Source organism: Chamaea fasciata, unplaced genomic scaffold (genome assembly GCF_029207755.1).
Source record: "Chamaea fasciata isolate MVZ Bird 193981 ecotype frontalis unplaced genomic scaffold, bChaFas1.0.hap1 SCAF_10, whole genome shotgun sequence".
NCBI lineage: Eukaryota > Metazoa > Chordata > Aves > Passeriformes > Sylviidae > Chamaea > Chamaea fasciata.
In genome coordinates, this window is record NW_027094095.1 from 2,967,699 (window position 1) to 2,995,294 (window position 27,596).

The 27,596-nt window shown below is 43.3% G+C and overlaps 1 protein-coding gene across 4 annotated transcripts in view; it reads right to left on the reverse strand.

The window, feature by feature from the left end:
* DNM3 (dynamin 3) overlaps nt 1-27,596 on the reverse strand; it is a 169,819-nt gene that overhangs the window by 13,866 nt on the left and 128,357 nt on the right. For 3 of the 4 annotated variants that reach the window (XM_066192055.1, XM_066192054.1, XM_066192053.1), the window contains 3 exons: nt 9,700-9,864; nt 5,417-5,643; nt 4,582-4,815 (listed from right to left, as the gene is read on the reverse strand). In XM_066192055.1, the coding sequence (XP_066048152.1) occupies nt 4,582-4,815; nt 5,417-5,643; nt 9,700-9,864 (626 nt within the window). Of the gene's footprint in view, nt 1-4,581; nt 4,816-5,416; nt 5,644-9,699; nt 9,865-27,596 lie in introns of those variants that run through there. The other variant, XM_066192056.1, reaches the window with a different exon arrangement.

Consider the following 27,596-nt stretch of genomic DNA (forward strand, 5'->3'; position numbering starts at 1 on the left):
AATGGAGTCTGCTGCTGCTTGAAGCAGCCGGCAGCAGAAGTAACGTATTACTGCGTGTGCATTTCAACAAGAAATGTGCATTAGACTGGTAACAAATTACACAGGGCTGTCTTCCCTCTGGGCAGAAATCACGGAAATAATAACTGATATTCTCGTAAGTCTTGTGATTTTGGGGTCCTCGGACAGGCAGAGTTGGAAACCCACTGACTACAGAAGGCCAGTATTCCCCCCTGGGAGGGGCTCTGGCTTTGCCCGTGTAGCTGTAGATTATTTGATCACAGACAAGAGATGCAGAATTAAATTATTCTTTGGCTTTCTTTTCTCCTGAGCTTCAGCAGGATTTTGAATTCCGTCCATGTAACACTTTTGTCTCTTTGCTCGCATGAAACAATCCTAATTGCAGACTATACTTTTTGAATATAACTTCTGCCAAAGATCTATTCAAAGAGGACAGAGAGCTGTGCTCTCCTACTTGGGTGTTCAGATTAAGATCATCCAAGTCAGCACGCAAACGCTCTAAGGTGGGCTCTCACTCATCCTGCCAGAAGAATTTGGTGCAGCAACTATTTGATTACAGTTTATAGTCCATTAAAAAATACAGTAGTAAGTTTTTAAGGCTGCAAGGTCAAACTTTCAGGAGAAAGAAGATTCCCAGGCTCAGGCAGGATAACCCTTCTGGCCTTGTATGCCTATGCACTGTGACAGATCTTATTCAAAGGATCGTGTGCCATTTTTGCACAGAATCCCCTTATCATTCAATGCACAGGGTTAGACATTTCATTAAATCTTTTCAAAGAGCTCTAAACCATAAAAAACCATCACAGAAAACTTTGTGAATGGTTGATACTTGGCAATCAAAGAGTTGAGTGGGAGCCTGTGGGCTGGGAGACGTCAGGCAGTAATGCTTTTCTGCACTGCTCCTGACTTTATCTGAAAATTTCGAACTGCAGTTACTGTCAGGTAGAAGTCCCTTTTTGTGCCAATTTGGCAGAAATATGGAATGATGGCTTACAATGTAGATTAGCTACCAACACAGCAGGTGATGGAATTAGCCTTGGTGGCGTAACGAAGGGGAGCTGCAGAGCTGCCACCAGGCCCTCCCTGCTGGCTGCCTGTGGGTGGAAGTAAATTGTAGGGACAGCGTGTGAGCAGCAACAACTTGAATTCTCTCCCCACGACCTGCCTCACGTGTAAAGAGCAGCCCCAGCCCCTGGGGAGCAGCCTGAGGGTGACACACGTGCTCCAGGGTTTCCCATCCTGTGGGGTCACATTTGTCTCAGTGACAAAGTGAGGAACCATCTCCAGGGCTTTGTTGGGAAAGCCTTGGTGAGTTCACAGTAGCACTGCAGGACACAGGGAGAAAAGGGCAGCACACTTCCACCCCCACAAACGCCACGGGCTCTGCTGCCAGGAGAAAAAACATTTCCAGTTCAATTGTTTTCCTTGTGGCAAAGCTGAGGTTCCCATTCTGGACATTTAAAAGCTAAAAATCAAGCAGCCACAGTAGAACTTAAATTGGTCAAGATCAGGCTTTCCACACAGGCAGGCAAACACACATCAGGACAAGCTGAAGTGCTTCTAGTGCCTGCTTAAAGCCGTCTTACCAAAGCAAGCACACAGCTGCATTTTCTTTCAAAATACTACTGAAGCCTTTTAAGAGAGAGGGGGAATAATCCAGATTCTGGCAGTGGGGAATATTTCACAAATCATATATGCTTTGGCATCAAGCCCTTAAAGCCAGGGGCCTTTACTCACAGGCTTTGCTGGGAGAGATCCACCCACCTCAAGTGGGATTAATTAAAAGAGGCATGTATCATGCAAATAGTTTCTGTTTCCTTACAGAAATATTCAGAGCACATAACCCAAACCAGCTTTAGAATCCGAGCGAAGCAGGGAAGAAAATTATTTCCTGCTCTCCTCTTTTCCTTTCCCCGTACATTAAGGGAGGAACAGTGACAAAATGCCGAGAGCTCACCATTTCTGTACAATTCCTTTGATTAAATGCTAATAAAATAGAAGAAAAAAATTGTGTTTTCAAAGACAGGGGCTGTATCTCATGGTAAGGTGCCAAATTTTCCACACCAAACGTGTGCTAATCTGCTCATTGGACAAGAACAGTCCAAGACTTACCCTTGATCTTTTTATCTTTAGACAGAACAGGAGAAAATGGAAACTTTGCATTTCTTCAGCATGTCAGGATTTTCAGCTCCATGTGACAGGGACAGGGGCTGCCACAGAAAGCTCCTTTGGAAAGTGAGATAAACTTTAAAAATACTACTTTCTTCTCAGGAAGCGAAACTATTTCCCTAGATAAGGGAGATCCCAACATTTCAAGGAATCACTGCCGAAAATGGTGGTGGAACAGTCAGAGCACAGAGCCCCAGTTCAAAAATAAGTCACAGAAGAAGCTCAAGGTTCCACAAGAACTCTTCCTCAAAACTCTTTTTTCCCCCTTTTAATATCTCAGACCCATTTTCTGAGTCAATTTCCTACGATCCTGCAAAGGCTGTTATTAAAACCAGACCAAGCGTAGCTGAAATTCCAGGGCTCAAAAGAAACATTTAATAGGCGCAGGAGCTGGCCACACTGTCCCCCTCAGGTGATTTCCCCTGCAGCCCCTTCCCTGGGATTTCCTCCCTCACAGTTTAGTCAGCAGGAGAAACCTGAAGTTTCAGCAGAATGGCAAACCCTTCCTTCATTCTTTAGCACTTGAGACTTTTTCTGTCTGAGGCTTTCATAGCTCTAAAAGAGAGAACTGGATCCAGGCCAGAAGATGTGTATTGCAGATTATTTTTTTCCACAAAAATGTCAGGCAGTCTCACATTCAATTCTGTATCCAGCTACAGGATTTTAAAATCTGACTCTGACTGACTCTGGTTTTAAAACACTGACCTCCTTTATCCGCCGCTGCTTTTCATGCCACCAGTGGTGGTCACGAACTGAGTCGTTCCCAGGCTGCTTACCCATCTGTCTTTTGAGTGCTAGAAAATTCCTTTCTGGTCTCCATCCCACCTATCCCTTTGACATGAAAAAGATGATCATCAGACATGCTCTCGGCAAAGCAGCCCGGGGAAAGCAGCGCCCATGCACAACCACAGCGGGCAGGGGGAAGGAGACGCGCCAGTTTGCAGGGCGAGGGGACGGGAGCCATGGTTCTCTCTGGCAGCACAGCTGGCAAAACTGCACCTCAGCCTTGCACCTCAATGATTCGGCCTCTGATGGCACAGAGGAAACAGCAGGGCCAGCGCCCTTTGGCTCAGCCCCAGGCTGTCCCAGGGAGGGGATGAGCCTTGGGCTTCTTCCCTTTCAGCACAAGGTTTGGAAAGGCAGTTCCAGGTTTCTCCCCAGCGGCCCCTACTGCAAGCTACAGGATATCCACTGAGGTGAAAGAGTGTTGCATGGCTGGGCATTGATGCAACAACGCCCTTTTCACAGCAAATATATAAAAATACTTCATTCCTTTGATATACCTCATTTATTTATGCTTTTTATTATAAAGGGTAATTATATTAGAAACACTGAGCCTCAAATTTAAGTTACTGACAACTATGACAGATCTCACCTATTTAAAAGAAAATTCTCCTCCAAAGCTTCTCTTCTCAATTACCATTTTTAAAATTGAAAATGTGCACATTTCATTTTTGTTCCTATTTAGCTGGCTCTTTTTTTTTTTCATACTGTGAGTACTTTCAATGTAACAGTTAATTTATCAAAAATGGAGAAACCCCTTTGTTCCAACATTGCCTTATCTGCCCACGCCTCTCATAATTTAGAAAGTTAACGAATCACTCAGAATCAGAGGTTTTAATATATATATAAAAGTGATTATGCGTATTACATCATTGTGAAAATAAACATTAAGGACGTTCTATTCATATAACTTACATAAAAAAGCAGTTAACGCCACAGAAAATTATACAATATGCAAAGCTACTTTAAAAGGTTCCTGATAAATGCAAAGCCCTGGGAAGGAAAGGAAATAATGCACTGGAGATCATCTTGTTCCTTAACTAATTGCTTGGTACCATATGATGTACTCTTGTCAGACAGCTAGGGACTGTTCTCATCTGGCTGGAAATTACTGGCTTTGAAGGGCAAGAATCAGACTCCTACCAGTTTGTTCCACTGCTTCTGCGAGAATGACTCTTGTTCTCTCCCAGGAGAGCCCTCGCTTCCTCTGGTGAGGGTTCAGAAGGGCAGAAGCGAGGAGCTGTACCCCTGCCCCTCTCCTGCTGGGGGCAGGTGACCTCTCTCTCTCTCTGAGCCCTTACGAGGGTACAACACAACCAGAACGGGGCTTCTTAACGTAGGCAAATCAGGGTCTTCCAACTGACTGAGTGGAATTCTTTTTACATGAAAAACTCTTCCTATCTTTTCCAACAGGGTATGTGCTAAAGGTTGGTTCCATCAAACACCTTTGACTGTGCAGAGAGTGCCCAGCTTTGCTTTGCTTTGCTTTGCTTTGCTTTGCTACAAGACTTCTCAACAACAGCGCTCGCCGTCCCGCCCCCAGCAGTGCACAGTGTGTCTGCCATGCCAGAGGGAGAGCCATGCCACCAGCAGGAATACCAAACTGCTTACCTTGGCACGCTGGGAGGAGCCCGGCTGGGCCGAGAGGGAACCTGGGGAGGTCCTCCATGGGCTTCGGCACTGGGAAACGGAGGCAGCGCTCCTGGGCGGAACGGGACTGGGGGAGCCCCCGACTGAGGGCCTGGAGAGGGGATTGCAGGAGCGGGTCCTCGGCCAGACAAAGGTCTGGTGGGGGGATTGTTCAGTGTCGGTCTCCTTGGAGTTGAAGGACTTGGAGGAGGTGATCTGGTGAAATATCAGAGATTTGAAAAGTTCAGTAAAGTGGGGGTTTGGGTTTTGGGTTTTCTTTGATGCATTTTATTTTACTTTAAAGAAAAGTTAAAACCTTTGACAGATGTTTTTTATAGGCATTTTCCTTTGCTGTCATTGTCAGAGGATCACATACAATGAAGTCTCACGTGTTTCCCGCTGACAACATACAAGCAAAGAGGTAAATATAATGAATTTTATTATTCAAGTTCTAATAATGTTTTGTTAAGTGGAATTTCTAGGACGTGGAGCCTGAGACGTTGAATTATTATAACAGCTCGCAGAAGGAGGCCAAGTGGATACACAACTGGGATGACAGAAGCAGCTGCTATTTGAAGCATCAGAGAAGCTGTAAGTTCACTGGACGGTCTTTTGCAAGGCAAATATCCTGTCTGGTGCTCACATAAATATACCCACAGAATAGGTACATGTGGGAAAATGTTTTGATTTTCCTCACAGACGTCATTAAGACCTGGAGGAGCATCTTCTCAAAAAGACAGGCAGGGAGGGAGCTCCTGATGCTGACTACATCTGCCTGTCCTGAATTTCACGGCAATCCAGATTTGAGGCTCCTCACCTGCGTGCCTGCTGAAGCCACGAGTCATCTACAGGAGGGGGAGCGGGGGTGGAGACGGTGCTGGTGCTGATGTCCCCGATGATGGCCAGGGCCTCCTTCAGGGCCTGGTACATGCGCAGGGTCTCGTCCCGCCGCTGCGCCTGCTCCGCCGACTCCTCCATCAGCGTGTTCTGGTCCTCAGAGGAATACAAGTGAGCCAGCAGCTCTGCGTTGATAAATTCTTTGACCTGTTTCATCAGGGAAAAAAAAAAAATCCACCAAAGAAATAAACAGAAATCTCTAGGGAAAATAAGGTGCTGAACAAATACAGGGGGAAGTCAGTGGAAGCAGGAGATTTAATCAGTTTCTCTTACCACCTCACACCAGTTCTCCTGCAATTCTGCATCTCTAAGGTGACACCTCTGCTTACAGGTAATTTCAAACAGGTTTCCCAACAGCTCCCAGGAGCCAGCTGGCATTATGGGCCATTTCTAAAGGGCTGACTGGGAAGTAAATGGCAGTACCATCAGATACAAATTCCCCAGGGAATGGGAATTTTCAGGCTTTATGACGTACCTGTCAATTGCTTTCTCAACAACAATTTACCCTACTGTAGAGAGTGTCTTTCATTTCCAGCAAGTCTGTCAGATTCTAAATAATCCATCCACACACATTCAAACTGAAGGAAGAAGTGTCCAAGTAATCTAATTTACTATATTGATTTCCTGCCATGCCTGCCCTGGTTATGGAAACCTGGGCCACATTACAAGACATAAAAAGCTAGAGGTACTCTGATTAAACAGGACTGTGGTAAATAGACCAACTGCTGACCTACTAAATCCTTGCATTTGAGTCTTTTGTTGCTGTTCTGATCTATTTTTCATCTGGTGCTTTGCTCCACAAAGCTTTTTTGAGCTGGAGATACTGATGATGACACATTCCCAGGATTCTGATTACATAAACCTGAGCTCCGTTTGCACGTGGGTTTGTGCTAGTTTTGTGATTTGAACCCTGACAGTGAGACTAAGGCAATGTTTGTGTTTAGACAAGGTCAGTGAGAGCAGTCAGGCAGTGCAGGCATGGGACCCTTTCTGGTCACCAGCAACGAGCAGGCAGCCCGGGCAGACCTCACAGGGAAACAAAACCATATTGCCTGGGCTTGGCTGTAATTTCCCATTCATGTATGACAGGAGATGCACAAATTCTTAGCAAAGCCTGCAAAACTTTTCCATGAGTTTCATGCTGTTTTCCAGTAGATGGTACTGATCAAGAGCCAGAGTACACTACTTTCCTTGTGATTGCCAAAAACTCCACATTAAAAACAGATATCATAGTTAAACAGCATCACATTCTGCTCGATGAAATGAGCATTTTAATGGCATCACTTCAAAAAAAGAAGTCCTAAAATTAGATTAAGGCCAGAGCTGATTGTAAACGCATTGTTAAACCACAAATATCTGTTTGAAAAAAAATCAGCCTGTGACAATTATCATGAGAGGTCCCTGTCTGTCATGGGCAGAGGATTTGAATAAATCCCTGAACTCCTCTGGAAAGGGAAGACTGCTGTGTTAAGGATGGTTCTTTGGTTCTTAAAACAGCCTCCTGCCCTCTGTGCTGTACTAGGCAGAGGAAGATCTTCCACCAGAGCCACTTTCTCCAGCTTGGAAATGGAAGGGAAAGTGATGTTTACGCATGTTTGCTCCTTTCTGGAAAGCAGACTCACAGGAATGGTTTAAAACACTTCCCTTCACAGACATCAGGCCTGCGGTCAAAGCTGAACTGTAGCAAGCATCCAAATGCCAGCGCCCCAAAAGTGCCCTGGCACTCTGGAATGGGGTAAGGTGGGCTTGGAACTGCGTCAGTGGGAAGACAAGACATGGCACTGCCTCAAATGCAAACAGAGCCCCTTCCTTGACCTGCAGTGTGGCAGTAACAAGTCCTCTGGAGTTTTTCTCCTCAGCTGAGATCACTATCACTCAGCACTGTTTATGGAGCATGCTCTGACTACTCTGAAGACCACCCCTGTTGTATAATCCACGATACCAAGGCACCATGAAATACAGATTTTGCGTATGTGTGTTTTGTTTGGGCACGTTTGAATTGGTAATGGTAACTCAATGCAGTTCTGTGGGGTAAATGTATTTTCTTTTAAGGTAATCAACATCCACCCTAGGGGAAGAACAAGGGATGCACTGGCAATACAATAATCTAGGCTTAGGCCCCAAAATATGCTCAGGGACAGCCTCAAAGTATTTTCTGTACATTGAGTTTGAATCCGATACTTTCCTTGAATCGTAAGTATTTGTTTATGGGCCCACAAATTGGAAAGGAAGTTCTAGAAAAACTTGGGAGGTAGCAATCGTCATGGAAACCAATTCCTTGGGATCGATTTGTTTCCAGAGTTTTAGAGGCAACATGATGGGGCGGCAGAAAATACAGAATATGTTCATTAAGGGGGAGGGAGGGTGTTTTCACTTAACCCCTGGTGGATGGGCTGGACTTCTGCATACTCCAAGGATCACACACACAACTTAACGGGACCCACCTTCCATCACAGCTCCACTCCTTTCCAGATCTTTGCGCAGCCTTTTGGCAGGGCTCAGCACTCTTGATTCAACCATTTCTTTCTCTTTTCAACAGCCCTGATTTTTTAAAAATCGCTGTTTGACCTGTTGTTTTCAATATGGTATTTTACTGCCTATGCTGCGCAGAAACAAATTCATTACTGCTCGCAGTGTCACTCTTCACGGTTCTTTAAACTGTTTTGATTCTTTGCCATAAATTTAAACTCTAGGATGGAGGTGTAGGCCTCAGCACGCTAGGAAGCCCAGATGCAGCCTGGGATTATGAGGTCAGCTGAAAAGTAGCTGGTATTTTAAGTGTGTGGTTTCTGTGTGCCAGCCTGGCAGGCTTTATCAATGTCACCGACAGCTGATGAGACTGAAAGCACAAAATCTTACAGTAATCTACTTCTGAGGGACGCACACACTTCAGAGACCCCTAAACGATTCCAGATGAGGAGGTGAGTGGCAGAAAATTTAATGTAAGCTTTCAAAAGCAACTGCTCACTTAGCTCTGCTGTTTATGAAATGAAAGCAAAACCCCAGCCTTTCCAAGGGCACTGGAGATAGGCTAAGTCAAAGCAGAGAGCTGCTAGCAATGATCTGGAAAGAGTAGTGAGGACACACACTCAACTTATGAAGTCTAGAGCATGGCTGATTTCCAGAAAAAAGGGCAGCTCCATTGTTCCCATGGCTTTTTGTAAAAACTCACCCAAGACCAGAGCATTACTTAGATCCTGACTCCCCTAAACCCGAAGAAACTAATGAAAAATCTCTCGCCCTCGTGCAAAAATTCTGTTCATATTAAATGTATCAGGAAATTTCCTGTCCAACCACCTAACTCTTATGTGCAACACGAATTCCACAGGGCTAATGAAATCCATCAGATGAAGGCTAGAGGTGGCTCTGAGTCAAAAGTAAATGCTACCTTCTAATCACATTTGCCTCACAGCATATTGCATTTGTAAAGGCTGATTGGTTTGATGACCTCTCAGAAATGGTGCTGCTCAGAACTAGCAGGGGCTGTGCTTCCCATTAGTGATTTATATGGCAGCAGTGGCACCAATATTAAGCTTAGTTTTCAACAAGGTCCATTCAGAACTCTGCCAGGATGTGAAGGCTGAGATCCCACTGCAGTGGAAAAACAACGGTACCTCAAAGCTGCTTTTTTAACCAAATAATCTTCAGATCTAAGAAAGACACACACAATAAATCAACCGACCACATCTGCTTATCTAAACAACAGTGTCCAAAGCTTCCAGATTTATTCCTTGAAAATGGTAACCTGAAAATATAAAGAGACCCAAAGTAAGAACTGCTTTATGAACCCGTGACAAAGGCCTGCAGATTGAAAATCAAGGAAGCACAACTCTGCTCTGCTGCTCTCACAGGCTGCCCGCATGGAGCTCCCAATTCCTTTTCCTGTTCTATCAAAAGCAAGACATCAAATAAAAACCAAAACAAAACCACTCCCACCTTGATTTACCTTTAAATAATAACTTATGTTCTGATTAAGATGTAAATTAATTTAGTCTTTAGGATTTTGGGATAAGCACTCAAGGCATGGTGCCAGCCTTTGAGAAGGCTGCAGAACTTCCAAGTACTATGGAATATTGGAATATTTTGTCTACAAGTGTGACATTTATTCTTCTCTTTAGTACCTGCTGTACTCCAGAAGTGTGTTTGAGAGTGAGAGATTTGACAGACACATTGAACTAGTTTAGAACTGTGGCTGCTACTTACATTATTGATCATGAGGTGCATGATTGTTTTCGGGATCAAATCTCGGATACATTTGTTAATAATAGACATGTAGGAGTCCACAAGATTTCGAATTGTCTCCACCTGTCTTTCCAGCTGGGGGTCCATTGAAAAATTATCTGCTTGGCCATTCTCTTCAGTTTCAGTCTACAAAGAAGAAAAAGGAAAAAAAGCCTTTCAGATTGCAATAAACTTGAAAATATATTGGGGGAAAATCCCCTGGACTTGAACTGTAGTTATCCAGCTCATACCAAGTTATGGATACAGTTATCTATAACTCATACAAAGACTATCCACAGGTTAAAATAGGAAGTCTTGGCCTGTTTAACATTAGTGTTCAGCATAATGAAATTTAGACCTTTAAAGTTTAATGCCAAATGAGAACTTTTGCACAAAGTACATGTATGTATTTCCACCCAAATTTGTAATTTTATGTTAAAGAAAGTTTTAGGATGAAGATGCGCGGTGGTAAATGTCACACCAAGAAATTATCTCAGATCATTTACTACAATACTTATTATCAAATCTTTTACCATTCACATTCAGCCAGCTGGACTCATGCAAGAGAGCAGCACCACAACTCCGGATTTTGAATTTTGCCCTTCTGCCGGTTAAACCCACCCTTGTTATTTAAGGCTGACTCGTTTGACAAATTTTGCAGTTCAGTCTCAGACTTGTTAGATGTGAATAGCACCCATATAAACAAAGGGTTTATAAAAGATAACAGCGAAAGCACCATTGCTTCCAATGCTCAAGGCTGGATTATATATTTCACATCTCTTTTTCATTGGACAGAAAAAACCTTCTTTGTATGTAAACAGCTGACCTAATTAAATACCGGGTACTTTAACTGGAAGCTAAAAGGCCTATATTTTGCTTCAGTCTGGTTAAATATAGGAAAACTTAAAAAAAAAAAGACAGTAACCTTTTGGTGAAAATCAAACTACTGTCTGAAGCCCAAAGATGCCAAAAGAATGGAATTTCTACCCAGAGAGTACAAAGAACAACAAGCCCCAAACTCTGATATAATACTTCTCCCTGAAAACAACTGCCGGAGCATTATTAGCACCAACTATAAAATCTAAATCTGTTCTGTGAGTACCTAGAAGCAGAAAATCATAGAATCACAAAGTGCTTTGGGTTGGAAAAGGGCCTTACTGCCCATCTCATTCCAGCCCCCCCTTTCCAGGCAGGAACACCTCCCACCACACCAGGTTGCTCAGTGCCCCATCCAATCTTGGACATGAAGAACACAAGGAAACAGAAAGCACTTGCAAAAAGTGAAGAAGCCTATAAGGAGAATGAGTTCTGTATCAGCCACAGCCCTGTCAGCACAGCTCCATTTGCAACAGAGCTTTTAGCTAAAATTGGCACATGTCTGGTGCTTTAAAGATTTCTGGAGCAGCTGAAAGCAGTATCAAACCCACCAGTGAAAGGCCATTAGTGCTGAATATGCAAACATGTCACCAAAGAGGCTTCTCCCCGCATGAAACTGGGCCAAGAAGGGATTCCCAGGTTCATGTCCTAGTGCAGGGTCTGCTGCTGCTCACACAGCATTGGCAGGCAGACCACTTGTAACCTTTTAAACTACAGCTTGGTCAGTCCAGTCTAAATGAAACGGCGTGTTTGTGATGTATTAAGTTATAGTTTTGTTCAGAAATAAGACCCAGTGTACCGTTTAGAAACAAAGCTGACTGTTTGTAAAATAACTTTCTAGAGTACGGGTGAATTACTGGAAAAGCAGCTGATCTTTAAAAATAATTAGCAGCGCTTCCTAAAAATCTTGTGACTGTGGAGGACACTGAAAGAGCTCTTGATGAAAACGGGGTTTTCAATGCTGCAACATTGATAGACACTACCTTATAAACCTTAACCTTTTGTAATAAACTGCATATAGCCAAAAGTCACAGTGCAAAGACTATTTTCCTTAGCCTCCATGTCTGAAGAAAAACTAATGGTAATTTTCCCTGTGAAATACCAAATAAATAAAAAAATCATACATCTATCAGATATCTGCAGATTTTAGCCAAGTAACTGGAGACCAAAAATGCCCCCTTCCCAGTTCCCCTGTGTATGACATCTATTTTCTTTCTTTTCTTCTTTGCTGTCTATATAAAGTGCAGTTTGTTCTCGTATTATTTTTCCTTTTATTTTTTTTTTTTCACTATTTAAATTACAGATTGCAGTAAGATTCCTAACTGGCTAAGCAGCAAAGTGACAGATGTTTATCATTATCCTCATCAAGAGAATGTAAAGTAAAAATAGTAATTTGTCTCTGATCTTTAAGGCAAAGGGTAATAGTCTCTTGTTTGAAACTCTAACAGAACTGACTTCATACTGTTGATTTATTTTCTCTGAAATCAAAAAAGATCAATCTTTCATGACTTTACAGTAATTTATTATGAAAGCTTCTGGCCATAGTATTCCTAATGATTTGATGTCTCAACTGAAGGCTTTTCATGCCAGAAACCATCTTGTTTGCATCGCATCATGCAGATGGAAATGTGCTTCCAGCAGATTCCTGTGCCCGCCAGGACACCTCCGAGCCTTAGAAAGCTTTCTTTGCCCAGCTGCCTCTGCTCTGTGCCAGCAGCAGCAGCCAGAAATGAGGTTGCCTGGTAAGGCTGGGCATCACAAGTGTCAGAGATGCCCTATTCCACCTCCCGGCCATTCTTTCACAACAGCTTTTGTCTCGCAGAGCCTCACAGTGACTCCACCTTCAGTGCAAGTCATCCCCCAGCCCAAGCCCCTGCCACTCTTTCTTACAGCAAGGCTCCTGCAATGAAAAGTCTGCTCAGTGAATAAACCCAAAGCAGAACACGGGAGCAAACCCTCCCAGCTCTCTGACCACTGTTAACAGAACGGCCAAGGTGAGCAGGAAAGGAGAACAAAGAAGGTGCAAGTAGGTTTTCATGCCTCCTTTCCCAGCAGCCAAGGCAGCCCCAGTCCTTTCAGCTCCTCATTCCCAAGCCAGAACTCACAAGTTCCAATACCAAGTGTTAAGTGACAGCACATGAATCTGGACTGAGTTTTTAGTCAGTTGACTCTTGCTTAATACTGCTATTAATTGCTGACAGGAATGGAGTGTTACTACTTCAAAGGAATGCAAATACAATTACTTTAGGGAGTTCTGTAAACCTCCAACAAAGAAGCTAGACTGCTAAAAACAGGTAAAGGAAATTAATTCATCGGGGAAAGCTCTAAATCAGAGTATGTGATGAAAACACACCACGGCTACAAAGAAGCAACAGGTGAAAGAACCACAGCTGAAGAGAAGGTAATGTGGGAGCCCCCGGGGTGGTGCTTCCATAGCCTTCCACACACTCACATCCTTCCCTTCTGCTCCCTGCACTTCAGAAGACTAAAAATATTGATCCCCTGCACTCTTCTGTGGGTCTCACCTGTCTTTCAGAAGCTGCTCTGTGATCCCTGCATAAAAAGGTGCGACTGAAACCCAAGGTACACACCATAGCTACTCTGCAACTTCCCTGCATTTTAGACACCTTCTGAACTAAGACTGTGTTAAGGATTAACCAATGTGTCATACCAGAGCAGACTAAAAACTGCCTGTGAAATCCAAACTTCTTAAGTTTGTGGGAATTTCACTGCTGGCTGCAGTAGGACTAGGATTTCATCATTTCTACCAGAAAAGTTATCGATCTTCTGAAGATTGTAAACTCTTTGCTGAAAGTGGAATTATTTAGTGTGGTACTGGGGATGCAGGCATGAGGAACTGCGTGCAGTCCAAAACAAAGGAGTAATACTTTAGGATATCAGGGTAATTTTCCTGATTGTAGAAATTATAAGCGAGTTCAAGAATGTCCCAAGGAAACTTAATGAAAAGTGATTCCTTTTGAAATTCACAGTAAAACTGGGTAACACACTGAAAACAGTCCTGAGCTGGCCACACAGAGAGAGCAACACTTCTAATTTCCATGATTTCATTACATCCAGGGCAGCTGCCAGCATATTTAGGAATGTCTTGTATAACATTCCTGATGTCAATTCCAAGAAGGAGCATTTGTCTAGCATTTTCATTAGAGAAGTGTATCAACCAATTTTCTGTAATCAAAATGACCAAGAGGAAGCAGACTGGAAGGTGACTGACTCAAGGGTAAAAATCAGAGCAGCAGCAAAGCAATGATCTGTACAGTAAGAAATATGCCCAATGCTGCAGTAAGAAATTGCTCATTTAAAAGCCACTTTTAGCTCTTTTATTTACAGTTCCAAGTTTATAACAACAACGACCACCTGAGAATTGATTATGCCAGCTAGATGGATTTATGTTTTAATTCACAGCTGCTGAAAATACATATAAAATCTATTTTATGTATCCCTGTCCAAGCAAGTTTTTTCTTTAATGCACCAACTCTCAGCACGCTGCAGTTGTCCTAACCCCCCTGCTTTCCCCTAAATCTTTACAATTGATTCTCTCTTCATTGCAGTTTGATGCTGGATATGTAATTTAGCTAAGATCCTCTCAGCTGTACATAGCGTGCCTTTTGCCAGAGGACTGCTGAAACCACATGATGGCTTCACACAGTGAGGTTTTCTTACTGGAAGGAACCACAAGTAAATGACAATACATTACTTTTGTGTATTTACAACAAAGCAAGCAGCAGAAAAAGAACACTTCCCGGGTAGCTTGGAAGCTGTCCTTTTCCCTCACAGAGGGTGACTTTGCCACTCTCTTCCACGCTTTCAGCATGTCCTGACTTTGTACTGCTGTTCCCTTTACTGAGCCACCCACAGGCTGCTCCTTTCAGCTGCTATACCTTCATTGAACTGCTCTAAGCAGAGGTTATGATGTGGCTTTCCCTCACACACAGCATCTCTCTCACTTCATAGCCCCCAGAAGAATGATACACCCTCGTGCAATTTGGTTCACAAGTATTTCATTTCTCTGGATTAGCTTAAACAATCATGTACTCTGATTCTTCTCTGTGGTTACAGACATTGCCCAGCACAGACCATTAGCTAAATCCTCCTGCTGAATCCACACATTGCTCCCCAGGCACCTGCATGGCTTTAACCAGCCCAAACATTCAGAACCCGTCAGGCTCTCTCTCCCTGCCTTTTTCTATAAAGAAGCTGGTTTGGAACTGTGAGACTGAGAGGAACGATGTATTACCACAACTCCAAGAAATCCGGACTTACTTTCATCTCACAGCTCTTAACAGGTTGATAACTAATCATGGCAAGCCAATCCAATCTCCTTTTAGAGCAGGGATTCAGGTCTTGGGGGTATTAACACAGATACCACACGCTTCAGACTCCAGTAAAGTTTTCTGACACAATCTCAAGTGACATTTTCATTAATGGAAGTGTGCTTTCCCTGCAGTTACTGGTTGGATGCCCATTGCCATAGAAAAGCTGTCAATGGCTCACTGGCAAACTGGAGAACTGTATCGAGGGGACTTTCACATGGGCTGTGGTTTGTAATGTGCTTATTAAAGTCTTGATGCTCCGAATGGTGGGTTATAGCCTCGGTTTTTTGACGCGTACAGATGAGAAGAAACTGGAGGGGAATGTGAACAAGTCAGATGACAGGACCAGAATTCACAGTGACCTAGAGAAACAGGCTCAAAATCGAGAGGAATTCATTATGAATAAAAAGTATTTGTCTTCACAGATGGTCCTGAATTGGAAGGGTCCTGCAAGGATCATCAAGTCCAACTCCTGGCGCTGCACAGGACACCCCAAGAATCCCACCATGGGGTTCCTTAGGCAGGAATAAATAATTTATAAACATAGACTGTGAAAATGGCCACTTAAGGAGCAGTTCGGCAGAAAAGGAGCTGTGTCCACAGTGCAATATAAACAGAGCATGAGTCAATAATGTCTTGTTATTGTGCATCCAGTGCTGGTTATCACACCACCAGAAACTGAAGGAACGTTTTGAGAGTGTTCACAGGAAGCCACTGAAGATGCTTCAGGGCTTTGTAAAATATTACCTGAAGGGAACAGGTAAGATAAATTGGGACTGATGAGTTCAAAAGAAATCACTGGTGGAAGGGTAGAGATGAGCGTCTTTGGAGACGGCAGAAGTTGTCAAATAAATATTTGGAAAGTGTTATATGGTAAGAACAGTGAAGCACAGAAATAGATGGACTAGGAGAGCTGCAAATCTCTTCCAAGGATTAGAGCAGCATCCCTCAGAAAAGACCTAGGTACAGAGACTTTTCCTTGAAAAAAAGGAATAGGCAACCTCTCACATCCCTTCCATCCAGTGGGTGCGACTGGGCGCAAAGTGGTGTGAAATTACCAACAAAACTGCAACAAAAAGAGGGATTTCTGAAAATACAAAAAAAAAAATTATTTAAAATTACGGTATCTTCTACTTTTTGTTCTATGCAAAAATCAAGTTTAAAAAAAAAAAACAAACAACCTTACTGTGAATAGCTTTCTCCCCTCAAAGAATCTGCACTCCAATTTCACCATTTGCTGCCATGTAAGTCTCTCACACGAAGGACTTTTACATAACCCTCCCTGCACTGCGAGTTTTGACTGGGGGCCAACAGCTGCTTCATGCCTTTCAGAACAGACTGCTGGACAAGCAAAAGCAGAAAGAGGCTGGCATAAGGAAAACAGCACCTTTGTTTATAAAACAAATACTACTTTGGAATTTGCAAACTTTTCAGTCAAAGAATTTCCTTGTCATAACAACACATGAAGTGCCCCATATTTATATGAGCACACACACACACAAAAAAATCTAGGACATGAGATCCTATTGGCCTGGTATTTGCCATTATTTCAGCATCGAAGGATGTCAGTGGATATTGGGAAGTTGCAAACGTGGTGAGTTACCCTGGAATTCAAGTCATGATGATGATGATGACTCCAAGTGTAACGATCGGCCCAGATGATGTTCAGGCTGAAATTTATTGTGGATTTGTTACCAAACGCATGAAGCACATTCCCAGAGACAGCAGCCTGATCCAGCAGTGGCCATTAACTGCGAGGGGAATAGAATCGTTTGCTGGGAAAGGAGGCAATCAATGGGTGGAGGCATCAGCCGGACATGTGAGGATTAAAGGATTAAAGCTACTGGCTGTGGTATGCAGTCCCCTAAGAACCAAAACAAATACAAGCCCCAGAGTTTCTACCAAAGATGATGAAAACAGAAAGCAAGAAAATTATTCATCCACGAGGCTGAACAGGGACGTATTAACATCAAGACTGAAATCACACCTTGCCTCTCTTCTCTGTTATTTACCTCCCTTACTCAGCAGTAACCATGCCAGAGAAGGTCGCTAAAAAATTCTCCTTATTTCAGCAACAGTGCACAAGACTCAGCTGAAGGATTCCTTGAGGAACAAGAAATTTTCTTATTTTTGAGATTAAAATGGGGCAAGTAAGTTCTCAGTGCACAGACAGGGGCTGAGCGAAATACTTAGCCTGAGATGACATGTTTAAAGTGCAGCTTACAACTTAACACGTCTGTCTATAAGAGTTGCACTTTTTTCACCAAATGTGATCATTTCAGCGGCAGGTGCCCAGAATAATGAATTAAAATCATAATTCTGTTTGAAATTAATCCTGTACTGAACTCCTATTCCATGGTCCCTCCCCATTTGTTCCAGCTGAGGTGGGAACTTCTGGATACTCAGCAGCCAGGTTGAAGTAAGTGTGACTAGAGGAGGAGGAGGAGGAAGAGGAGGACGGGGAGGAGGAGAAGGAGGGCAGCAGATCCGTGCGCAGATCCGTGTGCATTCCGGGAGGGATGGGCTCGGAGGGGCCTTGCACTGGGGGAGCTCTGTACAGCATCCAGTGCCGGCCTCTATAAATTACAACCTTGTCTTTTATTTTTACTTGATCTATACTATAACTCTGCTCTTTTCCATAATTAATGGTTCCTAGGAAAATATTCTGAAATTCTTCCCTGATAAGCACCTAGACAAACTTGATGTTTCCTCTCTGAGACACAAAAGAGGACGTTAAACTGTTTTCACCCCCACATCCCTCGAGCCATGAGAAGTACCAGATCCGTCTCTGCTGGGCCAGACTAAGCCCTGGTTCACCACAAACTCCGTGCAGCACCGACAAATGATCTCCATAGTAAATGATGCAAATAAGAAATGTCAGCATGTTCCAAAATTCCTCACTTAATCTTATTGCCAGTTGTATAGTCTGGATAATCAGTAAATAAATCCCTCTAACTTTGCTCAAACCCTTAGGGGCAGAATACACAGAGACTACTTTCTAATTCATTCTCATTAAGCTTCCCAGCTCTAAACAAAGTAATTTCCTACTTTTCCTAGTGTCTGAATTTTCCACTGGCCTCTGCAACACCTGATTTAGCAGCAATGATTTCTCACTTGTGATTTCTCTTTCGAACTGGCATTGTTCTTTTTCCTCACACATATGCTTGCTGGAATAGCACGAATCAGCAAGATTTAAAACCTCCCATTCTCAAGTTTGCAGCCCCTAAAGGGAAATTGCAGTCGTGATGCCAAGGAACACAGTCGTACGTTATTTGACTTTTCCTCGGCCAGGCTGACAGCAGAGGGGGAGGAAGGGAGGAAGGAAAGGGGAAGGGAGAGGAAGATGGCATTTTAATAGCACCCACACTGGTTTCACGCAGTTGGATCCCTGTGCTCCGGAGCGACACCATTTCCGTTCCCCTTTGCTCCCATTCAGCCAGCACTGCTCAGCCGGGCTCTGTGGGAAGGGTTCTCAATCTTGTTTTCCCAGCACGGACCACATCGCAGCGCAGAAATCTGTCTTGTGGACAACCCCCTAGCCCACCTTTTACCCCAGCTTTTGACAGCCCATTACCAACTCAAGCCTTGCACATCCCAGATGTGACTGAATGAGCCACCATTCCTGCCAGGACGAGGTGGATTATCCCTCCACCTCTTGGCCCAGTTCTCATAGTCTCTGTAGTGCCCACAGTAATTGCCTATCTGAAAAAAAATTAGTAAGAAAGAGGAATGTGTTTAATCTAATTTTGTAAGTGGACACACAAGAACCACCAGCACCTTATGTTGATAAATCCGCCTTTCCCAGATGTTAATCATATCCCAAACATAGCTTGGCCAGAGTTCTCATCAAAACATTTCATTTGATAGTTCAGGTCCTAAGATTCAAAGTTCTCTTCCACTTCAGTGGGCTTTCCATAAGCCCTCTGTCAGGGCTTGTGGAAAAAAATTCTGGCAGGAACTCTTACCCCAGCAGTGCATCAATGATCACCATATCCATGCTCTCCATTTAAGGTCCCCTTTAAAGCTGCCAGCAAAAATGGGACCTGCAACATTGCTGTAGCAAAAAAGCCTCAAAGCAGAGCAGAGGAGGAATTTGAAAACATTGAGTGCTTTACTGAAATGTAACAAATATTTCTAAACAAAAGAAAATCATCCATAAAGGAGCATTTTGGATTCATGCCACAAAAACAGAAATTGAAAATTATTGGGTAAAATTATTTTCAGGATAAGCAATGAGTTCTGAGCAACTACGCTGTACTTGGCGTTTATGACATGGCTTCCATTTTGTGTAACTATGACAAACCCCTTCTACGTATTCCATAAAAGCAGTAGAAAATGAAAGAATCATTTTTTTCCTCCTAAAAATAAATTTTATTTAAGAGAAGGTGAGAATTTGGTAAGTTAATACACATGTGTGTAAGCAACAAACATAAACACTTCATGTTATAAGACCACATTCCCGTTGGCACAAACCACAATGAAACTATAAAGTTTAAAGCTTCAATCACTCTGACCTCCTCTCTGTGGGGAAGGTAAAGGACATCAGTGATTAGGACTGTGACCATATGGAGTTTACCTTTGCAGTTAAAATTACCTGGCTTCGCTGTTGCCACAAAAAGCCTTAACTTGGCACTTCAGTTGCTTATTTCTGTCATTTAACTTTTTTTTAATGACCTATGGTGTTTTCAGTTCAAAAGGATTTATTGTTTTCCCCCCTTCTGTCACTGACCAGCAGCAAAAGGTGAAGTCAAGACTCATCCTTCACAACAATGCCAAGGAAACCCTGTCCTCGTGGCAGCATCATGAGGAGCAGTAGCTTGCACACACAGTCCTGAGGATTACAGCTGCTTATGTCAAGAAGAAAAAACTGCCACCCCATGAGGGCTCTCCCTCCCCTGCTCCAGCGTTTGTGCCTGCTGAACAAAGCTGGGGGGAAGAGCCGTGGTTTAATGTATTGTCCCAAGATAATACATGTGAATGTCTCACAGTGGAGCTACAGACACGGAATTTCCCTCTTCTTCCCCTCTGGTTCTAAATGTTTTCTGCAATGAAATTACTGGGAGACAGCTATATCCAAGGGCAGGCATGGAATTTGAACCCATGGCCTTCTGGCTTGGAGGTGAGACTATTCCTAACTGAGCCAAAGTGACACATACATAATACGCTTTCAAGGTTTTTAGAGAGCTCTGTCATGATTTAAAAACACTATGTCTTTGTGGTACAAACCACAGGGCAGGAAAGAGCTGGGGCTCCCTTTTTACTGCTAATTTTAACCAATGAATTGTTTATAATCTCCTGCAAAATACATAAAGCCTTATTCTGCCTTAAGCTAAGAGAGAGAACAGCCTTTCAAAACTGATTCTTAATTATACTATTCCCCTGCTAGATGGGACGGAGGCAGGTTTCAAAATTGTGTCAGAGTATATGAAGTGATAAAATGAGGATGGGTGAGCTATTTTTAAACCTACTCAAAGACTTCGAGGTCAAAATCCCTAAATTTATAGCCTTATGGCTGTATTAAAACTCATGAACTATTAAGACCTGGCAAGACTCGAGTATCATTTCATTTGAGGCCCCCTCTGCCTTCAGAGCCGTGTGTTCCCTACCAGTCAGCCAAACTGGGGTGTCCCAGGGAGCCACCTTTAAGCACAGGTTATTTCCCTGCTGTACACAGGCATTTGGGAGATAAAGGCGATGAGACACTTCCAGCCCAGCACATTCCCTCCTCCTCTTTTTTCCCAAGACATTCTGCAAGTGAGAGGCTTGCCTTTCCAGATGGCCAGGAAGTGAGCGGGTTAGAGAGAGCTGGAGGAATCTTAGGTAAAAGCACATAATTTCTCCTTACTCTGCCCAGCCTGGAAACCCAAAACAGCCTCAGGCCTGGTGAGATTTGCTCAGCACAGTCATGATTCCCATCCGAAGAGGGCAGCTGGGCACCTGCTGCCCAGGAACACTCAGGTTTAAGCAACAGTCTAATGTCCTCTCCTACAGCTTCTTCCCCACCACAGAAAAAGTCCTGAAATACATTTTGACTGTTTGGAAAATCCAGACTTGTACCAAAATCATTGTTCTGCTCGTGGAAATAAACCATACACGGGCATCACCTGGGAAGGACTGGCCCTGCCTCTGCCTCCACAAGCTCCTCAGCACTGAGAATACCACTCCTAAACCCAGGTTTGACTCAGGATGAGTAAAAGCTGTCATCTGCTATACACATACTGGTTTCTTTCAGTAACGATACACCATTTTTTTTTTCATAGAAAAAAAGCCACACAGTTCTCACTGTGTGGAAGCCAGAAATCTTCTTCAAACCAAGTTGGAAGACCTTCCCTGCCTCACAGGTTGAAGGGGAAATAACTCTCAGATCCTTTTCCCCATCCACATTCTGCATCACCTTTATGTGTGTCTTACTCTAGAGGCCAAACAAGTGGCAGCAAAGGCTTCAGGGCTCTGAGGCCACTGCCAAATTATTTGTACCATTTGCATTGTTCATTTTCTAACTGAGGTATGGTTTTATGGGAAGCTGCTGCACAGAGAGCAGCTCCTATTTTGGAAAAGACCAGATGCAGGTTAGAAACACCAGAGGAAGACAACAGACTCTAATGCTGCTTTCAGGGGACGGGATTTATTTGTCCAATTTTTGCGATTGCATTTACCTGAGCATCATTTACGCCTTTTTTTTTTTTCCATTTGGATTTCCATGCAGCGATGCATAACATCAAATACCAGTGAACTGTATTTGGCCCAAGTAAAAGCAAAAACTAGTCAAAACAAAACTCAAATCCTTTTCTTGATTGCATATGGATTTTTTTAAGCCACAAAACCATGTAACAAGCACAAAACAAAAGCCTTGTATAAAAAAGGTTTAGTACAAAAAAGACCAAGTGAGCAGTTGAAAATAACAGTGTTCTTGGTTCTGTTAGTAATTAATGTACACTCATGTTTCAACCAAAAGGAGTCACTGGAATGGCTTGTGCATTTTATCGACCAGAAGATCACAATGTATTTATTATCATGAGAGGGTGTCCCACCTGGAGCAATGCCGGATGGATCCACATTCCTACTTAGGCATTTTGCACGTATTTTTTATATTTGCACATACATTTTCATATTTTTACAAATTCACGGTATTAGTCCATCCTGTAAGCTTTAAAATCTAATTCTTTCAGAACTTCCCTGTGCCAGTCTGAAAATCTTTACCATTATAGGAGAATGTGGTGAGTTCGGGGACACTTTCTCTCCTTGAGGTCACGAACTGTCATTCCTGGACGGATACACATCCCCATTACTTACATGAGAATTGCCCCTTTCAGAAATTGGGCCCAATCCATCCCCAACCACAGTCACCAGGAATCTCCTTCCCAATATCCGCTGGCATTTACTTGAGACTCCAATTGCTTTCTTACATTTCTGGAGTGGCAAAATCAGTTTTAATGCTTTTCCTAGAGGCGCCCTCCACGAGTTTGATTTTCAGGCACAAAGAATTCCTTAACTCCACACTGCACCACAAATCATCCTTCAGCTACATCCTGTACTCCTGCATCCCACTCTGCTCCCAGCAAAACCCCTGCCAGAATTCCCACCGAGTTTAACAGCCCTGTCCCATTCCCCCCAACTCCTAACTGAGGTTAATTTCTTTTCTCCAAGTATAAACAGAAACCAGCAGGTAAAAAAGTTTTGTCTAATGTGGCACTAAGGCGGTGGAATTGACTCCCATGTGAGAATGGCACAATAAAGTCATTTGTTTAAAAGTAAATTGAAAACATTCCAGTCTTCTCAGGCTTACAACTATTAACTTTGGTTTCTGCACAGCACTGTAGAATGTCTGGCATCAAAGACACTTTGTACATTGCACTGAACTTGCACTGGACACTGTTAGTGGACCATTAATCACAGCAAACAAAGATCCCATGCAAACACAGAAATTACTGATTTTTCACATGTTCAGCACGGCCTAGCAAAGGTTAACACCACAGCTGCTGGATACTGCACGTTTTGAAGCATGAAGTGTTGACAAGGCATCTGAGAGCATGCAGATTTTTCAATTGATAATTATGTATTCCACATTAAACAATTCTTATTTGTGCCTAATGCTGTCTAGAATGAGACAGACACCTACCTCGGCATGAACTAGCACAACTTCAATTCAGATGCCTACAAAAGCATGTCCTTCTTTCACCCACACAGAGATCCAATCTGTGAGTGCAGGGGCACGGGTTAGTGGCAAGAAAATCTACGAGGATGTGATCCAAGGTTCACAGGAAGCACTGCTGAAGGAACTGCGGGCTTATGGAAACAGGCACTAAGAGATCAACTCGCCTGAGGAAATGTGGAAGAGGAATGGGAACTGAAGCAGTAGAAAAATGAAAGAATCTGAAAACAAAAACCACTCAGTGGCCAGGGAAGCAGCAAAGGAAGCACAGAAGAAAGACCATGGTCTGGAATCACAGGCTGTGTTTCAGGGTGCAGCTCACTGATAATGTCAAAGGAGAAATTTCTGTGTCACAGGAGAGTGCATTACTGGCACTCACAGGCAGTCCTCTGTCATCCAGAGCAGGGCAGGGGAAAACCCGAGCCATCAGCCTTGAAGCTTCCTCCTATCTGTCAGGATGATTTCCATTGGGTTCCTCAGACCACACTTTCACAGGCAAAATTCTTGCACCAGCTTTCTCAGGTGAGAGAAACCTTACTGCAAAATCATCATTCTGTTCTAACCAGGGCAGGAGATGGGAATGGAAGCAGTGAGGGAATAAATTGCTACCTTCAAAAAAACCAAACCAAACCAACAAAAAGCCAAAAACAAACAAAAAAACAAAAAAAAACCACCCCCAAAAAAACCAACAAAAAAACCCCCCACCCCAACCAACCAACCAAAAAACACAAAAAAAACACAGACAAAAAAAATCCCCGAAATTATCAGGGATATCGACCCATATCCAGACATCAGCTCCCAGTAATGCAGCAGCTCCTTCTACTGCCCATGGGTGGGTGCAGAATCACAGCATGAAGGCACCAGCATGGCACTCGCTTCTGTGGAACAGTGAGTGCAGCACCCAGACTCAACAGAATGAGAAGAAAATTGATGCAAGTACAGGCTTGTTAGTCAAACCATAACTAAATGCAAGGCTTTTGAACATGCTTCTAAAGGGAACCCTTAAATAAAATTTTAAAAAGAAAAATGAAGATGGCACAGCATGCCAAACTCAGTAAGTTAACTGATTTTTCTGACTAAAGAAAACTTGACAGATCTTTGGTTCAGCAAAGTGATGCCCTGAGGAGACTGGGAAATAAGCTTAGAAAGATGAGTATCAATGAAAGAATAGTGCAGTCAAACAACTCTCTAACAGAAAGTTATAATGTGGAAAGAAGAACTAGCAGCCTTGAAGGATTTAATCATCAAAGTGTTGAATGGATATGGGTCTTACTGAAATAAAAGAGCATAAACTTGCCAGTTAAATTTGATTCTGCCCATTAGACAGAATTGCGAGGTAGTGTCAACACAATGGGAGATTGAACACTGTCCTGGAAGACATGGATAACTTCAAGGATTGGAGAAACAGAGACAGGATCAAATCACAGCTATATGCTGACAGACCAATGGCAGCTGCTGCACGGGACAGGGAGCTCATCAGCTGGCAGTAAAAATGGAAAGGCCAGGTACATCCAACTGAGCATCAGATGATTCCAAGACACTGCTCTGATGTGGCCATGGAAGGAGTAGATGTGCTGGTGGTCTCTGTTCTGAGCAATGCATGTCCAGTAGAGGTAACACTGTTTTGTACAGGACTGATGGAGGAGGCCAGGAGACTTCTGCTGACAGGTAACACTTGACACTGCCCCTATTCCCAGGGCTGCTGCACTATTTCCTTACGAGTCAAATGAAACTGCACACTGAGAACAAGAATATTTTATTTTCATTGCATTGAAACTGCTTTTCAGCCTCCCCTGGGTAGAGCAGTGCAGCCTCTGAGAACCCTGGACAGTTAAATTGGAATAACTCTGCCTCTTCTATGAACTATATGGCTCTCTTCCTTCCTCCCCCATAAGATCCTTGTCCATGTTCCAAACATACTCCCCTGCCTTCAAGCTGGAAAGGGCTCTGCAGCAGCTCTCACGTTCAGCTGGGGAGGAAAGGAAGGAAAGAGGGAAGGGATTTGGATAGTGTTCTCCAAAAACTCCTGTGCACTCACTGATCCACCCAAAGCTGCTTCTGCTGCTTAGTGGAGCTGGAAAAAGAGGAAATGTGGCCTTTGGAGAAGACTTCTCTTAGGCTATTGGGCAAGGAGATTATTGTTTGAGCACTTTCTTCATGTGGCTGGAGAAGCAGTGCATGTTCCACAGGTGTGTGCAGAGCAATTTAGGGAGCCTGGTCAGACTAGAGGAGCAGTGTAAGGAAACCATTCCTGCCTTTTGAAGCAGGATTTTCCCATTGCTGTCTCCAAACTGGAGGATCAGTCCTCTGAGTTTTCGCCCTGTGAGAGAAGAGCAAGCAGCTGAAAAGGCAGGTGAATAGCTGACTACAGATCTTGATGCTCCCGTGGGCTGCTGGTTACAGCTTATATGTAATGGAGGAGGGAAAGAAAAACTTTATCCAAGACCCTAAAATCAACATTTAAAGTGATGAAAACAAATTGGACTGGACTATGAGTACTAAGGACACTTGAGACAGTGAGCATGGCTGAGACTGATCTCATCTAACAGAAGGTTGCTTTAGATTTATTGGAGGATCAAATGACACACTTGAGGATCTGCTACTCCAGCTAAAACTCCATATCCATCTCATGAAAAGTTTTGGGGTGTTTATCAGAAGGGGAATGGTAGAAAGGGATGAGAGAGAGGTGAACTCCTTAAAATATAACTTGTTTTGTGACTACCTTCCTTTCATAAGGAAAAACCAAAAAGGAGTTAACCTTAAATTACAAGCATACAGACAAGCTCTCTCAGCCCCAGAAATTCATCCTACATGTTGATTAATGATCAAACTATTAGAGCTTTAGCATGAAAAATGGGCTAGGCTTCAACTGAAGACTGCCTGTAGCTAATGATGCAGTGGAATGAACATTTTCATTCCAGCGAAGCCATTCCTGTTCCTGTAAAAATAAAGAAATCCAGTCTTGGGTTATGAAAAAGACTCATCGAATTCTGCATGCTTCTTGGGTTAGAATAATGCCCTGCACCTTAACAGACCTGTAAATACAGAGTATGTCACCTGAGAAGTCAGACACCCATATGATTACACACACGTACACACAGAGTATAAATACCTGAGCTGAGGTCAGGGAACGGAGAAGTTGGTAAGCGTAGCCTAGAATTTCACACGTATGGGCACATTACTGAGTTAGTAGATTTAACACAGCTCCTGTCTCAGGCTCAAAAATGTAAAATGTAATAAAAAAACCCCACAAGGAAGTGCAGTGGGCTGCGCAGCATCTGCCTGGCGAGGCGGCTGACAGGCACAACTTGCCCGGAGATCTCCTTGTGGTTCAGCCCCTGGCGCCATCAGTTGGGCTTGAACTCAAAAGCTGTGGAGGGAGGTAATTAAAAGTGACTCTGCAGCACTGCTGCAGCCACTGAAAGAGGGTGGGAAAGGATTCAGGCGTATGCAAGGGAAGGGATGTGTCTCTCCAGCTCTAGTGATTTCCATTATGGAAACACAGCACTTTACAGCTTTTAACCTTTATGCCGCTGAAGTCAACTATCAACATTCTTCAAAATTTTGTTTTCATTTCAGCACATGAAATGCAAACTCCAGTTTGGGTAATGTCAACAGCACGTTCTCCCTTAAACCACAAGGAAGGTGCAGAGTTGAAAAAGCAGCACAAGATCGAAAGCTGAGAAGTGGAATTACACACACACAGTGATTGCCACCAGCACGTCCGCCGGCCAGAAGAGTGATTTTCGAGACTGTGGAACTCAGAGAGAGTGTGAGGGAAAGCCAGGAGGTTCAAACCATCCTGCTGGCTGCAGGAACAACTATTAGAAGAAATTAAGAGGAAAGTCAGACCCCAGAAAGAGCACAAGACACTGTGTTCCAACTCTAACCAGCTGAAGGAAAGTTTATATAAAAACAATCACTTCGTTAGTGACTCATAAGGAAAGAATCCCCGAGCTTTCTTCAGGGAAACCCCAGTAAATAACATGTCTAAAAACACATTAAGATGGTGCTGTCTGTTCTGTTACAATATTCAGTCCGCATGATAAAACCTTTGGCAGAAGAACAACCTACTGAGCACAGATCCTTTTGGGAAACCCAAAAAGAACCGCTGTGGCTGCTTGCTAAGTCTGCCTCGTATTCCAGCTCTTGTGTGACATGTCTAATGCAAACTGGGAGAAAGTGGGAAAAAACTGCGTTTTGTTACAGCCCCTCTGTTGACTACACGCAGGTGCGCTCTCGAGATAAATAAACGCCTGGATTTCAATGCATTCTGCAGGTTTAAAATTAAATGTTACATACAAATATCCTCCATACCACATCCAAAGACACGGAGTGGAAAGGTCGCTGCATTTCTCTCTGAAGCATCTTTATCAGACACACAGCAGGCTGGGCAAAAAACAGTCCTCTGTCCAAAGAAGGGATGGATGTACCTTGCATTGTAGAACTTCTTTGGCTATGAAGAGGGCTTTTTTCCTTTTATTTTCTTTCTTTTTTTTTCTTTTTTTTTTTTTTTTTTT